Source organism: Hyalella azteca, unplaced genomic scaffold, assembly GCF_000764305.2.
Source record: "Hyalella azteca isolate HAZT.00-mixed unplaced genomic scaffold, Hazt_2.0.2 contig9385, whole genome shotgun sequence".
In the NCBI taxonomy this organism is placed as follows: domain Eukaryota; kingdom Metazoa; phylum Arthropoda; class Malacostraca; order Amphipoda; family Hyalellidae; genus Hyalella; species Hyalella azteca.
The window spans coordinates 96,072-109,652 of record NW_025939459.1 but is presented as its reverse complement, the minus strand read 5'-3'; the positions used below and the strand labels follow the sequence as shown (position 1 = coordinate 109,652).

Genomic DNA, 13,581 nt, shown 5'->3' with positions numbered 1-13,581 from the left:
GTAGTTCTGCAGCTCACTAATGGGAAGAGACATCCCTATTTTCTCCATCCCCTTGATACAATTTTCAATAGTAAGCTAAATTTCTCTAATTAAAAAAGCTAACAAGTTAGAATGGTTATTTTGAGCAAAAGATAAAAATTTTGACCAATATACTCCATGTTTACTTATGCACAATAATATATTCATTTAAAAGCTACTTTTGATAAACTATGGGGTAAGAGAGGACCATTTGTGGGGTAAGATAGGACCACTTGTGGGGTAAAACAGGATCATGTAGTGGTCCTGTCTTACCCCATGTCCGGTCCTTTTTTACCCCATTTTAAAATAGATGTCAGGCAGTGATGATAGCAGGTAGGAATGCCTAGTATGTCTCAAAAGTTGCTTATTACTTGAGGTTACCTGCCTACATCCACAAACCTGGCCAAAAATTTTTTTGGAATCAGACAGAGCTTATTTCCCAAATAGGGTTAACTATTTTGTGACCCTTCTTTACATAGGTTTTTTTTCAAAAATTAACCAAAAATTCATTATTTGCAGAACAGGGTTGAAACAAACACTGAAATGACAGGCAATGATTGCTCTAACATATTCTTTCATCAAATTAAATTCAGTGCAGTTAGAATGCACGTCATGGGCCGGTCCATTCTTACCCCATGAAAGCTGCGATCCTGTCTTACCCCATTTGACTATATATGTTGACCAGGATGGTAGTAATTATTAAATTGGTTGGTCGTATGGTTGATGGTTATATATGTTGACCAGGATGGTAGTAATTATTAAATTGGTTGTTCGTATGGTTGATGGTTGTATATGTTGACCAGGATGGTAGTGACGCAGCGGGGGGTGCTGCCCCCAGCCAAGTACAACTATGCTGACTCTGCATGGTTCAAGTACATACTCTCCTGCACAGCCGCTACCACCGCCGAACTAGGTGAGTTGTTATAGTTCATCTTCCTCTTTTGATAGTATATTTGTTACTTATATTTTAATATTATAAACAAATATGATAATAGTACCAATATAATATATAGTGGTCGCTATATATAGTACATCATTTCCTTCCCTATAGAAGCCATTATGATATTGTAATAAGAATCCGAAATATAAGAGTGTCATATTCGATTTGACCACCGCGGTTGCCTGTCGGCGATTCTTAATCTACTCAGCCACCTTACTGATTTCGACCAAAATTTTCACAACTAGTTGCTGATTTATAACCCCCAATTTGCTGCTCCAATTTCGGTATATCGTGTCTAGTCGGACATCCCGAGCCTGTACAAGATATATAATTTGGCTTAATGTTCAATGAGTTTTTTAATTTAGTGATGTGAACGACACTAGTTATGAAATCATTTCCTACGAATTTTATGTACGAAATATCTCGATTATAATATAGTACCTAATAAAGTCCTCAATATTCGGGATGCAATCTTGCTTAACCCACCACATACGGTTTTGCATCAAGTATAACTGTCACGTATACATCTGCATTAATAGTCAATTCGATTTCGTAGGCTCGTCTTCGTTCAAATACAAACTGAAAATGTGCTGCAGTCTTGCATAATAATCATGCCTGTGATGTGTAGATATTGATTTTAAATTCAATTTGTAAGGCTGGTTTTCATTGAAAATATTGAAATTGTGCCGAAGACTAACGTAATGCCCACCGCATCCATGCTTAACTGAATAAATTTAAAATTTATTTAGATTTTACATTTAATAATAGATTTTACATATAATTATTTATTTTGAGTGTATTTATATATGTTAGATTTTAAATTCATTTCTCAAATTTTAATTACTTAATTTTTCGGTTTTTATTATAAGGTCGGTTTATATTAAAAAAAATATTAGGCCGGTGCTAACGTATTTCTCACGGCAGTCACGTATCCCTTGGACCTGGCCAAGACGCGTCTACAAATTCAAGGAGAAACAGAACTCAATTCCAAGGGCAGCAGGGTGAGTGCTTGGCCTTCGTTACGGAAATACGCTTTACTTCACATGGTATCAAGCCTTTATTATATAAATAAGCTGTATTTCACATGGTAATAACATACAATTACTGATCCTGTGCCTCATGAAAACGGATTGGGCCTGAAATTTATTTTGTTATCCTGTTATCCTGCATTCGTTGTTGGTAGCTCATATTGCCGATGCATTCAAATTGGTGGAATTCGTAATCTTGTTCCAAATTAAATTGTTCGTCTGATTTTTCAGTGTTCTTTAGAACGTGTATCATTCAATTTTCCAGTTTTATGCGATTTAGAAATTAAAATCTTAGTTTTCGTCTTGAACATTTTATTTGTATTACTACTTACTTCTTACTACAATATTTTCGCTCATTCATGAATCGAGAAATGAATCTCGAAGTAGACAGGCCCATGAAAACGATCCGTTGCGTGTTTATTTTGATTATTAAAAAACCTTCTTAACATTTATGATCAATTGTGCTCTGTTCAAAATATTAAGAAAAGCCGTTCTTAACCATTATTATATATTGACGCCCACTAAATTAATAAAGCCATTCATAGGATTTTCTCCTAAAAATCTATAGTTGCTCTCAACTCTAAATGCGACGAACGCCCTCGTCCATCAGCAGCTCTTGTCCCAAACCGTCACGAGCGACGTTCTGCTGCCAAGCTTTTGTCTTATGGCAAAAAATTCGTATTTTTCATATGTTTAAAAACGATTACCTAATCACTATGTCGTACATATGGCCGCTCATGCGTATGTTATAGTATTGTTAAAATTTTTGCCGACAATAGGATTGGTTAAATTCGTTATCTATAAAATCACATGAGAACTTACATTAATGCTTTTAAATCTGTTATAGTTTTCTGATGTTTGGACAGACGTGTCCTAATCTAAATCCTCCCGTCAATCCAATACAAATATACCCTGAATTTTCGTAAAAATTTGTCCGTCAGTGAACGTAAAAACCTATCCTGAACATCTAAATTTCTGCTAAATGTTAAATGAACAACCTTGTGTATGTGTGCTGTCAATTGGGGTATCCTGGCATATATTTTTCGGTCAATCCAATCAAAATTTAAGTCGAATTTTCTCAATCAAACACCCGTTAGTGATAATAAAATCTACCCTGAATTTTCTCAATAAAACACCCGTTAGTGGTCGAAAATTCTGCCCTGAATTTTCTCAATAAAACACCCGCTACTGATCGTAAAATCTACCCTGAATTTCCACAATTTCTACTAAACTGATTAAATTCATTATACAGATGCTGCCATACCGGGGCCTGGTGGGCACCGCAGTGGGCATCGTGAGGGAGGAGGGCTTCTTGAAGCTCTGGCAGGGCATGACTCCGGCTGTTTACAGGTGATTATACATTATTTACTATAGTTAATATTTTATTTATAGTGTATTTAGCATAGACGTCATCTGTTTTTATCCTCTCGTGTCTTTTTTAGCCACTTGTAACGTGCCCTCGAAGTTCGATCCGAACGAGACGCCACGACAATCTCTTCGTGGAATAATAATAATAATAATGATAAGTATGCTAGCATGTATATATTTTTCTATTATATGTTCACTAGTCAGTGTTATTTACTATAATTAATATGTTATAATAACTTGATGAGTTCTTTAGCGTGTATATATTTCAGTTTTAATTGTTCACTAGTAAGTGTTAACTAACATGTTTACACGTGATTATACATTAATTATTGACCATAGTTAGTATCTTATTATAACTTGATAAGTTCATTTGCATGTATATATTTGTGTATTAACTGTTCATCTAATAATAATTAATTAACAGACACCTGGTATACTCCGGGACGCGCATGGTGCTGTACGAGAAGCTGCGCGACAACCTCTTCTCTGTCAGGGAGGACGGCTCCCACCCTGTCTGGTGCCTTCACTATTACTTAAATCATTGCTTCTATTATTATTAGTATCATTATTATTAGTATAATTATTATTAGTTTATATTAGTATAATTATTATTAGTTCTTATTTGTATTATTATTAGTTGATATTATTAGTATTAGGTATTATTAGTTTTTATTTATATTATTATTAGTTTTAAATAGTATTATGACTACTTTTAATTAGCATTTTTATCACTTTTTATTAGTAATATTATTAGTTTTATTAGTATTATTGATGCTAGAACTTGGTCTGTATCACAGAAACCAGACAATATTGTGGTCTTATTATTGATGAATGAAATTGTTGTCTATTACTGACATTAGTGTGTATCACTGATGCATATATTTATAAGAGTTACTGATGCAAGGAATTGTTGCTTACTAGTGATGCAAGGAATTATCACGTATCATTGATGCATATATTTATAAGAGTTACTGATGCAAGTAATTATTAGGTATCACTGATGCAGGTAATTGTTAGGTATCACTGACGCAAGTAATTATTAAGTATCACTGATGTAAGTAATTATTAAGTATCACGTACGCAGTTAATTACTAAGTATCACTGAAGTAAATAAAACGTGTGCAGGCAGAGCATCATGGGCGGTATCGTGGTAGGAGGGGCGGCACAGCTGCTGGCGTCCCCCGCTGACCTGATCAAAGTGCAGCTCCAGATGGAGGGACGGAGGAGGCTCGAGGGCAAGCCGCCCAGGTGACTAGTGGCGTGTTACTGACGCTAATGTCTATATTATGAGTGTATTTTGTGCATATTATGAGTGTATTTTGTGCATATTATGAGTGTATTCTGTGCATATTATTAGTGTATTTTGTGCATGTTATGAGTGTATTTTGTGCATTTGTGAGTGTATTTTGTGCATATTATGAGTGTGTTTTGTGCATATTGTGAGTGTATTTTGTGCATATTATTAGTGTATTTTGTGCATATTGTGAGTGTATTTTGTGCATATTGTGAGTGTATTTTGTGCATATTATGAGTGTATTTTGTGCATATTGTGAGTGTATTTTGTGCATATTATGAGTGTATTTTGTGCATATAAATAAGTGTATGTTCACCAACACGCCACTCACCAACACGCCACTCACGGCCCCTCTCTCTTGCTCAGGGTCACCAACGTGTCGGAAGCGTTTGTGAAGATCTACACGTCAGGAGGCGTGCGCGGCCTCTGGAAGGGCTGCATGCCCAACGTGTACAGGTGAGATCTGCCTCTAGACGTGCCTCACGTGCCCTTATAAACGTGCCTCACGTGCCCTTATAGACGTGCCTCACGTGCCCTTATAGACGTGTCTCACGTGCCCTTATAGACGTGTCTCACGTGCCCTTACACGTGCCTCACGTGCCCTTATAGACGTGTCTCACGTGCCCTTACACGTGCCTCACGTGCCCTTATACACGGGCCTCACGTGCCCTTACACGTGCCTCACGTGCCCTTATACACGGGCCTCACGTGCCCTTACACGTGCCTCACGTGCCCTTATAGACGTGTCTCACGTGCCCTTATAGACGTGTCTCACGTGCCCTTATACGTGCCCTTGCTAACTATCGTCGTAATATTAACATTTAAGATAATAATAATATAAGATATACTAGGTATCGTTATCTCTGTTTGGTTCATTGAAACCAGAATTTTTCTGTTTACGATTCTTGTTATTTCATGTCAACGTTTCCCTGTGTTACAATATAGGTATGCATCTAATCATAATATTTTATAGTGTGTTATCATATTTCTGTACTTAATTGTAAAATGAATTCATGATTGTAAGTTAGGTTTTGTGTTATAGTGGACCATCACGTTTATTTTCATGTATAATTGTGAAATGTAAGTATGCTTGTAAGTAAGTTAGTTGTGTGTACAGGTCAGCGCTAGTTAACCTGGGTGACCTGACGACGTACGACTCCGTTAAAAGGTTCTTCATCAAGAGAGGCTTCACAGACGACTACTGGACGCACGCTCTGTCCAGGTGTGATGTACTTTCTACTCATCTATTAATATGTATTTTTTATTTACAACTCGAAATCATTCGTTTTCGAGTTGTATGCAATGCAGCGTTGAAGCAATGTTGCTATTACGACGTTGCTGTAACGTAAAATTCTCTGGTTGAAGTTCAACTAATACATTTTTTCTATTCGTAATTCGAAATCATACGTTTTACAGTTGAATTAATTTTTTTTTCTATTTACAATTCGAAATCATACGTTATATAGTTCAATTTATTTTTTCTTATTTTATACAGATGAATTCATTATCCTATTAAGAAAGATTGAATTAATACATTGATTTGTCCTTGATAAAAATAGCTTAATTTTCGCTTGCTCTGAAGGATTCATGAGACCGAGTATTTATTTCATGAGAATGAAATATATTTCATGAAGGATTCATGAGACCGAGTTTATAGTATTTGCCGAGTAAATTTATTTTATATTATATTCATTACTGATACTGATATAAAATAATATTTTACGTTATTTCATTACTGATACTGATATAGAATAATGTGTATTTTCATAACTGATATGTTTAATTGTGAATTGCATTTCTCAGAAATAGTATTTTATGTGTGTCATTTTATTTCGCAATAATTCAATATATATTGATGCTTGAAGAGAATATACAAAGTTTTCAGAGAATTTTCCCAATTTCTATTTCGTAAAATTATCCTACTAAAAGTATTTTGTTAAATTTTTGTGTTACAAATTTCAAAAAATTGACTTGCTGAGTTCTCTAATGTAGTGAATTTTGTAAGGCTAAATCGGCCCCTTTCTCATGTTGCTCTCTTTGGTTCAGTTTAATTATATTGGAACAAATTTACTTGAGATAAAATTATTATATTATCTAATTGTAAAAAATTAGTTTTCATTTGGAGTAACAATTTGTTTCATTTGGTATGAAATAATTTTTTTATCAGAAAATGAATAAAATGTATTAGTTTGAAATAAAATGAAATATCTTACTAGGAATAATCTTGCATCATAAGAAAGCTAATCAACTTTTGTTATATAAAATAAAATGGATTCTTGGATGACGTGAAATAGAAATTTTTTAGAATAAATAGAATGACTACTATACAGTCGTGAATCAATCTTTCTCTGCACTTACCATCAGGGTTGGTGATTTTTTTTTTTATTACAAATAAGAAAAAATAAATAAAAAATCAATGATTTTTTTATTTTTTCATGATTTTTTTTATTTATTTGATTTTTTTCAGCTTTTTTGTCTTTTTCAAGTGTTATTTTTTATGTTGCAATTACCCTACTAACAATAACAGTATATGGATCATAATGGATGACTAAAAAGGGCACTTATTGCCTTCAATAATGACCAACAGGCCAAGGTGGTGTTTACCACTTAGGGATTTTTGGGTAAACAATTATTGATAAGTCTATTATTGATAAGTATTTTGCCTAAAAGCTAAACAATTATTGACAAGTCTAATTGCCTAAAAAGTCAATACAATCTCAACCTCTCGATATACAAGGAAGGGCAGAACCGATTGAGCAGTTTTGAGGTAAAATAAAAGAGTAATGGAGGTACATAAAGAAGAAAGTTTATTTTGCTAGAGGTTAGCATAACATACCGTACCATTTAGAATACTTATGTTTTGAAAACAATATCTGGAAGATGGGGGCCGTTAGCTGCAAAACACTGTTAGAGTCGCTTTCAGAGGAGGGAGTAACCATGACAGTGAATTCCGATCGCTATGCTGCAATGTTGCAAAATTTCTTGCAGCCCATGATGGAAAACATTGTTGAAAATAAAGCATTGAGAGACGTGTGGTTCCAGCAGGATGGGGCTACAGCTCATACAGCCCGAATGTCACTCAATGTTTTGAAACGCATGTTCCCAGACTCTGAGGGGTGATTTACACTGGCCTGTGAGGTCACCTGATTTGAGCATTTGCAATTTCTTTCTTTGGGGACATCTAAAAGAGAAGTTCAGAAGTCTAGATTTATCGGACTGACGATGGAGCTGGTCTCCGAAACGTTTTCAAAAGAGATATGCTAAATTTTTGTGGTGTTTTCTTCGCTTTTAAATTTCTAGTGAATCTGCGATTAAAGCAATCTAGTGACTTTTTTACACATGATTTAATCATTGCCAACCCTGTTTACCATAAAGTATAAACAGAACCGATATCATCAGTGTATACATCATATAATAAATCAGCACGCTCATATTCAGCACTCCCAAATTATACCACATATCAATATACATCATCAGTGCACCGCACACACTCTCGATTTCTTTTCTCTCTTTTTGATTCCATAAAACTGATAATACTTTCATAATTTCTCTTGTTTTTTGCTGCATTCTTTTTTTCTTAATTGGCTTCTTCATTCCTGACCTATATTCCTTGGTTTGCAATGATACAAACTAAACATTAATATTCACTTATAACGTTCCTTTACGTCTTTTTTACTACGGATAAAGTTTAGGAATTAAATACCATGACAATTTTTTAGCTTATCAGAAATATTAAACTCTTAACTTCCTTAACATTCCCACATTCACAAAATATTTACTACTACCAGTTCTCCTAATGATGCAATTAATTGTTCCAACAACCTTTGGATGCTGCTATTAAAGCGGTTGTTAACCCTCCGGGACCCAAAATGACGTCAAAAACGACCGCTGAGGATGAAATTTATTAATAATTTCTAATTAAATTGTACCCAAATTCTCATTACCTTCTGCAAATGATGCATCTAACATCGGAAAGAAGTTACAGAGTGATTTTTAGTTCATACGTTCCCGATTTTTAGTGCAAATGTTCCCCATTTTAGGAACATGTTTTCGCTTGATTCGGAGGCTGACAGTTCACAAGAACTTATTTATGAAGAAGATACAAACGAACAATATTTTTAATGATGAAAGCAAATCTTCTTCGTATGAAGAGAACTCAGATTCGAAGAATTGTGTTCTAAATTAGTTGAATATGCTACCAAAACGAATTGCGAATTCTCCAATAACATAAATACTATTTACAGTACAAACAGATATGGGACCAAATGTGGTACCATGGAGATACTGTACCATTTCCGCGACCATCTCCTATACCAACTATAGCTTAGGTAAAGGGAAAATATATCAATGTTCTCTCTTATCAAGATGCCAAATAAAGTGCAAAAAAGGTTCATTATATCCTGAATTTGTTTGACATGAACTTACAATATCCAATGTAGCCAGTTGTTTGAACTGTGGAGTTTAATTATTTGCGGCTATTATTTTATTTTTCATACGATTTTTTGCTTCCCTTCCGGAATGGAAATTTTTGTACATAAATATTCCCAAATAAAAGTATTATGATTTTAAATTTAATTTGTAATCACATTATTACAATTTCAAATCTCATGAGCAGGTTTAATGACAAAGAATTTAAGGGGTCAAATTTGGCCCCCATTGTTGATACTTCGTGTATTACGAGGGGTTTTGGGTCCCGGATGGTTAAAAAATAACTTAACAAAATAACAATAACAATTTGTTCTACAGCTTATATCGAAAGAAATATGTTTTTTGTCACGAATGTCTTGAAGAGAAAATTTCCCGTTTTAATTTTTGTCTTGAGACAAAATCCTGCCCCTGTTTTGTTTGGTCTGTGGGTAGTGACTAACACAAATGATACCCATAGGTCCCAGTGAATGTTCCCTGATCTTTCCAGTTATTTATTTGGTCTTTAATACCAAAATGCGGTTATAGCTGATTAATTCCATGTGGTGATTAATCCTGTTGATTAGATTTCTAAGTACTGGCGACTGCAGATGGTTTCATTGTGCTATGATATTACGGCTATGAGATTTAACCAATTTTTATTCTTTCTAGCAATTGAAAAAAATCTGACTTTCTAACGTCATTTCTTCAAGATTTATTTTCTACATAAAGTTCCTGACCGCCTATTCAATAAATGTGTTTTGATCACACACACGCAATAGCGTTGAATGAACCAGCAGGAATATTGATGTGGATTTTTAATAATAATAATCTTTAATATTATAATAATAATATTTCCAACATACCGTATGCCTTTCGCCCCAAGTGAGATTTGGTTTAGTCTCGTTTCCATTGAGCGCTTTGACCAATGATCTCCTAAGTTTACTCTCATTGAAGTCGGCAAAATTCTTCAACCTAAAAAATTCCCTCGCATATAATTTTGCGTTAGTGATATTTTTACTTAAAGGTTATTGGTTGTGTCAACTCCTGGATCACTTATTACCTGATACGTTAACCCCTCTCAATGATATTCATACCTAAAGCTGGTCTAATATTGATCGCACCCCCCCCCCCAGTGAAAACGAATAAACTATTCAAGATGTCAATAACTGAACCCTATAATCAAGTCGTCCATCTAAATGTCTGTAAACACATTATTATGTGTAATTGGAAGGAAAAGTAAATTATTCCATGCAGAAGTCAGCAGTACACAAATATATTTTTTTTTTCTCTAAACTCGTCAATTCGTAGAGATTCTCGACACTTTTCTGTTCTTTACATGTGAAACAATTGAATCTTGGTTATTTAATCACAAAAATATTTTCTCAACGTAAGAACAATACGTATTTTTTAAATTAAATCTTGCTTCAAGAAAAACAAAGTTCCTGTGTTCATGGTTCCCAACAATCACGCCTCCATTAACTTTAAATAAAATTATTTTTCGAAAAATAAAGTAAGTAGGATAGATCTAGAAATTAAAATAATGCTAGCCTTTGTTCATGTATATATGGAACAATACTCCCTCTTTAACTATAGCTATTGATCAAAAAACTTTTGCAAATATTCCCATCGAATTAATTTTCGTCCCAAATTAATGTAAATTATATTACCTCCTACATCCTATTTCGCAAACTAACGGTTAACCTCATCAGACCTGGGATTTGCTGCGACCAACTCTCATCCTGCGATAGCATTATTGTACAATGGTTCTTAACTATCATTGGTATATGTGTTTAAATCTGCCCTAAAAACCTAAAGCGAATCAACTGCTGCACTCAATTCCGTCAATTAGTAATGCCCTAAACCAACTATCCCATTTTAAAGATAGTTCAATTTTAAAATAAATTTTGAAGCATCCACTTGTGGGTAGGTTAAGTATGCACCGGATGTTGCCACTTTACGAGGTTGAATATACCCGCTTCTGGGGAGGTCTAATGTTGCTTCATTTGACGCTGGGGACTCAGCGCGTGCTCCGGTCTCATTGGGGCTTCCCTGGGGACGCCTGCAGACGTCGTTAAGAGTCGAGTCATGAACCAGCCGACCGACCACCGCGGCAGGTAAATATTGTCATGAACCAGCCGACCGACCACCGCGGCAGGTAAATATTGTCATGAACCAGCCGACCGACCACCGCGGCAAGTCTTAATTAATTAAGTTTCATATTTTTCTAAATGCAACTGTGATTCTAACATCCCTCTACCAAAATTTCGAGGAAACACGCGGCAAGTTTCATGTTTCGAAGGCTACATTTACGCCGTTCATGTCACCTCCGCAATATGGTAAGTGAAGCTACAATAATTTCCCATTACATGCCGTTCCTGTTAATGCTATTGAATATTCAGCCCTCCTCTAAATCGCATATGCTTGCATCTTGTACTGCTCGTTCTTCGTTCTTACCTGATTCTTCGTCTTCTTTGGGTGCATGCGTTTCGCTTTTTGATTTTTCTGAAATGAAATGCAAAGGCGTGGAGTTATTCCTTTGAATTCACTGCACGCGAATGGTCCGTGTTTGCAGTGACTCACAATGACGTGAATGCGCACTATATGTGGCAACATTTTATCGTATTTGTATTGCCGCTGTTTTTCCGACCTATCGATTCCAAGTTTCAATGTTACCGTTGAGTTATAACAATGAATACTCCATCAATACGTAATTTTCTTGTCGTTATTGGCATTGTGGATAATGCAGGACTATTTGATTACTAAGCTAATTTGTAATACAGTACTAATTGCATCTTGGAACCAAAAAATACTGCCTGATAGTTGTATACTGTCCGTTCTGTTCTGTAACAATTTATTATGCTTCTCTGTTTGTCACTCATTCATGTGCACGAAATAAATTATATTTTTCTGGTAGTATGAAGCATGTTGTTAAATTTTTATTAATACTTCTGCCACCCGTTTATTGTTGATCCATTATCAGCTTCTTGCGTTGTTGAAATCATAAATTGCTCGGTACAATCATTTTTGTGTCTACTTTTCCTGTCCCCGTTCACTCATTTTTCACAGCATTTAACGCCTTTCACTTCTTAATTCGTAACCTATAGTTTCATTTCAACATCTCGCACCTAAACAAATAATCTCGCATAGGTACTATTAAAACGTGAATGCAAGTATAACGACATCAGTAAATGCTGTATTCTTTCTTTTTAAATGATGCTTGATAACCGCGGGAAAAAGAGTTGCGATGTCCGCGTATTTCTTATCGTGTCACGGCCACCAACGTCGTGCTACCTACAATGTTCAAGTTATTTGTGTACCACATGACATGTTGCTTCCTTCTTCTTGTTCCTTGCCACTTTGCCTGGTACTTTGCCTGATACGTTGCCTGGCACTTTGCCTGGTTCGTATCCTGGCACTTTGCCTGGCTGGCACTTTGCCTAGCTGGCACTTTGCCTAGCTGGCACTTTGCCTAATACTTGGCGTACCACACGACAGCTACTTGGCGGGCCTCGTGGCCGCCGTCCTCGGCACGCCCGCTGACGTCGTCAAGACCAGGGTCATGAACCAGCCCGTTGATGAGAGGCAGAGGTATCATTATTGTCTTGATGAGCGGCAGAGGTATCATTATTGTCTTGATGAGAGGCATAGGTATCGTTATTGTCTTGATGAGAGGCAGAGGTATCATTATTTTCTTGATGAGAGGCAGAGGTATCATTATTGTCTTGATGAGAGGCAGAGGTATCATTATTGTCTTGATGACAGGCAGAGGTATCATTATTTTCTTGATGACAGGCAGAGGTATCATTGTTTTCTTTGCGTGACATGGAAGACCAAAAATTCTTGATGGTTTAATCCGTTTCTGTCAACACATTATTAATTTATGTTCCTTTATAAGTTTGGTGCTTGCCGTAGTATCTGGGGTTGTATGATGAGATTCGCTTTTTTTGCCTTGAAGCTGGAATAAGGTAAACCTGAAAATGTTCATAAATCAACACGTCGAGGTGAAACGATCTCAGTTTTGGTCTATTAAAGTTCGAAGCTGTTAAGATAGTTTTTGAAACGGTAAAAGGTTTCTCAGGTAACATCAACTGCCGCCTTAGGTGTGAAGATGATTGATGTTAATGATGCATTATTATTTAATTGTTAATACCATTATTGTTACTATTGATGCATTGCTGCTCTTTCGATCTTCTAGTATTAAAGCTTGGCATGACATAACCAGTCTTTGTAGTTAAATGCTTTTATCGTAGTGAAACTAATCGGCTCGTGTCATGATCTTGTCTTAGGCTTCATAGACTGAATAGCCTAATTGTATCAATTGATTTTTCATACTTCGTTAGGCCTGTGCATGCGTCAATTCTTAATGAATGTTTATAACTCCGGCCGTGCGGAGACCGCGATTTCTTCTCGAGGTAAGTTTTTTCCCCTTCATTCAAAGGCCATCCATTTTTAGTGTGTCATTTACGCTGCACTTCATACACTGCCTGCAATGTTAATTGTAATGGTGACATCGATGCCAAGCAACA

The 13,581-nt window shown here is 35.6% G+C and overlaps 1 protein-coding gene across 6 annotated transcripts in view; it reads left to right on the top strand.

The window, feature by feature from the left end:
- The window catches only part of LOC108680804 (mitochondrial uncoupling protein 4), a 34,481-nt gene that overhangs the window by 16,507 nt on the left and 4,393 nt on the right, over positions 1 to 13,581 (top strand). For 5 of the 6 annotated variants that reach the window (XM_018169714.2, XM_018169711.2, XM_047881999.1 and 2 more), the window contains 8 exons: positions 822 to 931; positions 1,883 to 1,959; positions 3,239 to 3,336; positions 3,779 to 3,871; positions 4,480 to 4,602; positions 5,015 to 5,104; positions 5,766 to 5,870; positions 11,077 to 11,169. In XM_018169714.2, coding sequence (XP_018025203.1) covers positions 823 to 931; positions 1,883 to 1,959; positions 3,239 to 3,336; positions 3,779 to 3,871; positions 4,480 to 4,602; positions 5,015 to 5,104; positions 5,766 to 5,870; positions 11,077 to 11,169 — 788 coding nt within the window. In that variant the 5' untranslated portion in view covers position 822. Of the gene's footprint in view, positions 1 to 821; positions 932 to 1,882; positions 1,960 to 3,238; positions 3,337 to 3,778; positions 3,872 to 4,479; positions 4,603 to 5,014; positions 5,105 to 5,765; positions 5,871 to 11,076; positions 11,170 to 12,550; positions 12,644 to 13,581 lie in introns of all 6 variants that reach the window. The other variant, XM_047882000.1, reaches the window with a different exon arrangement.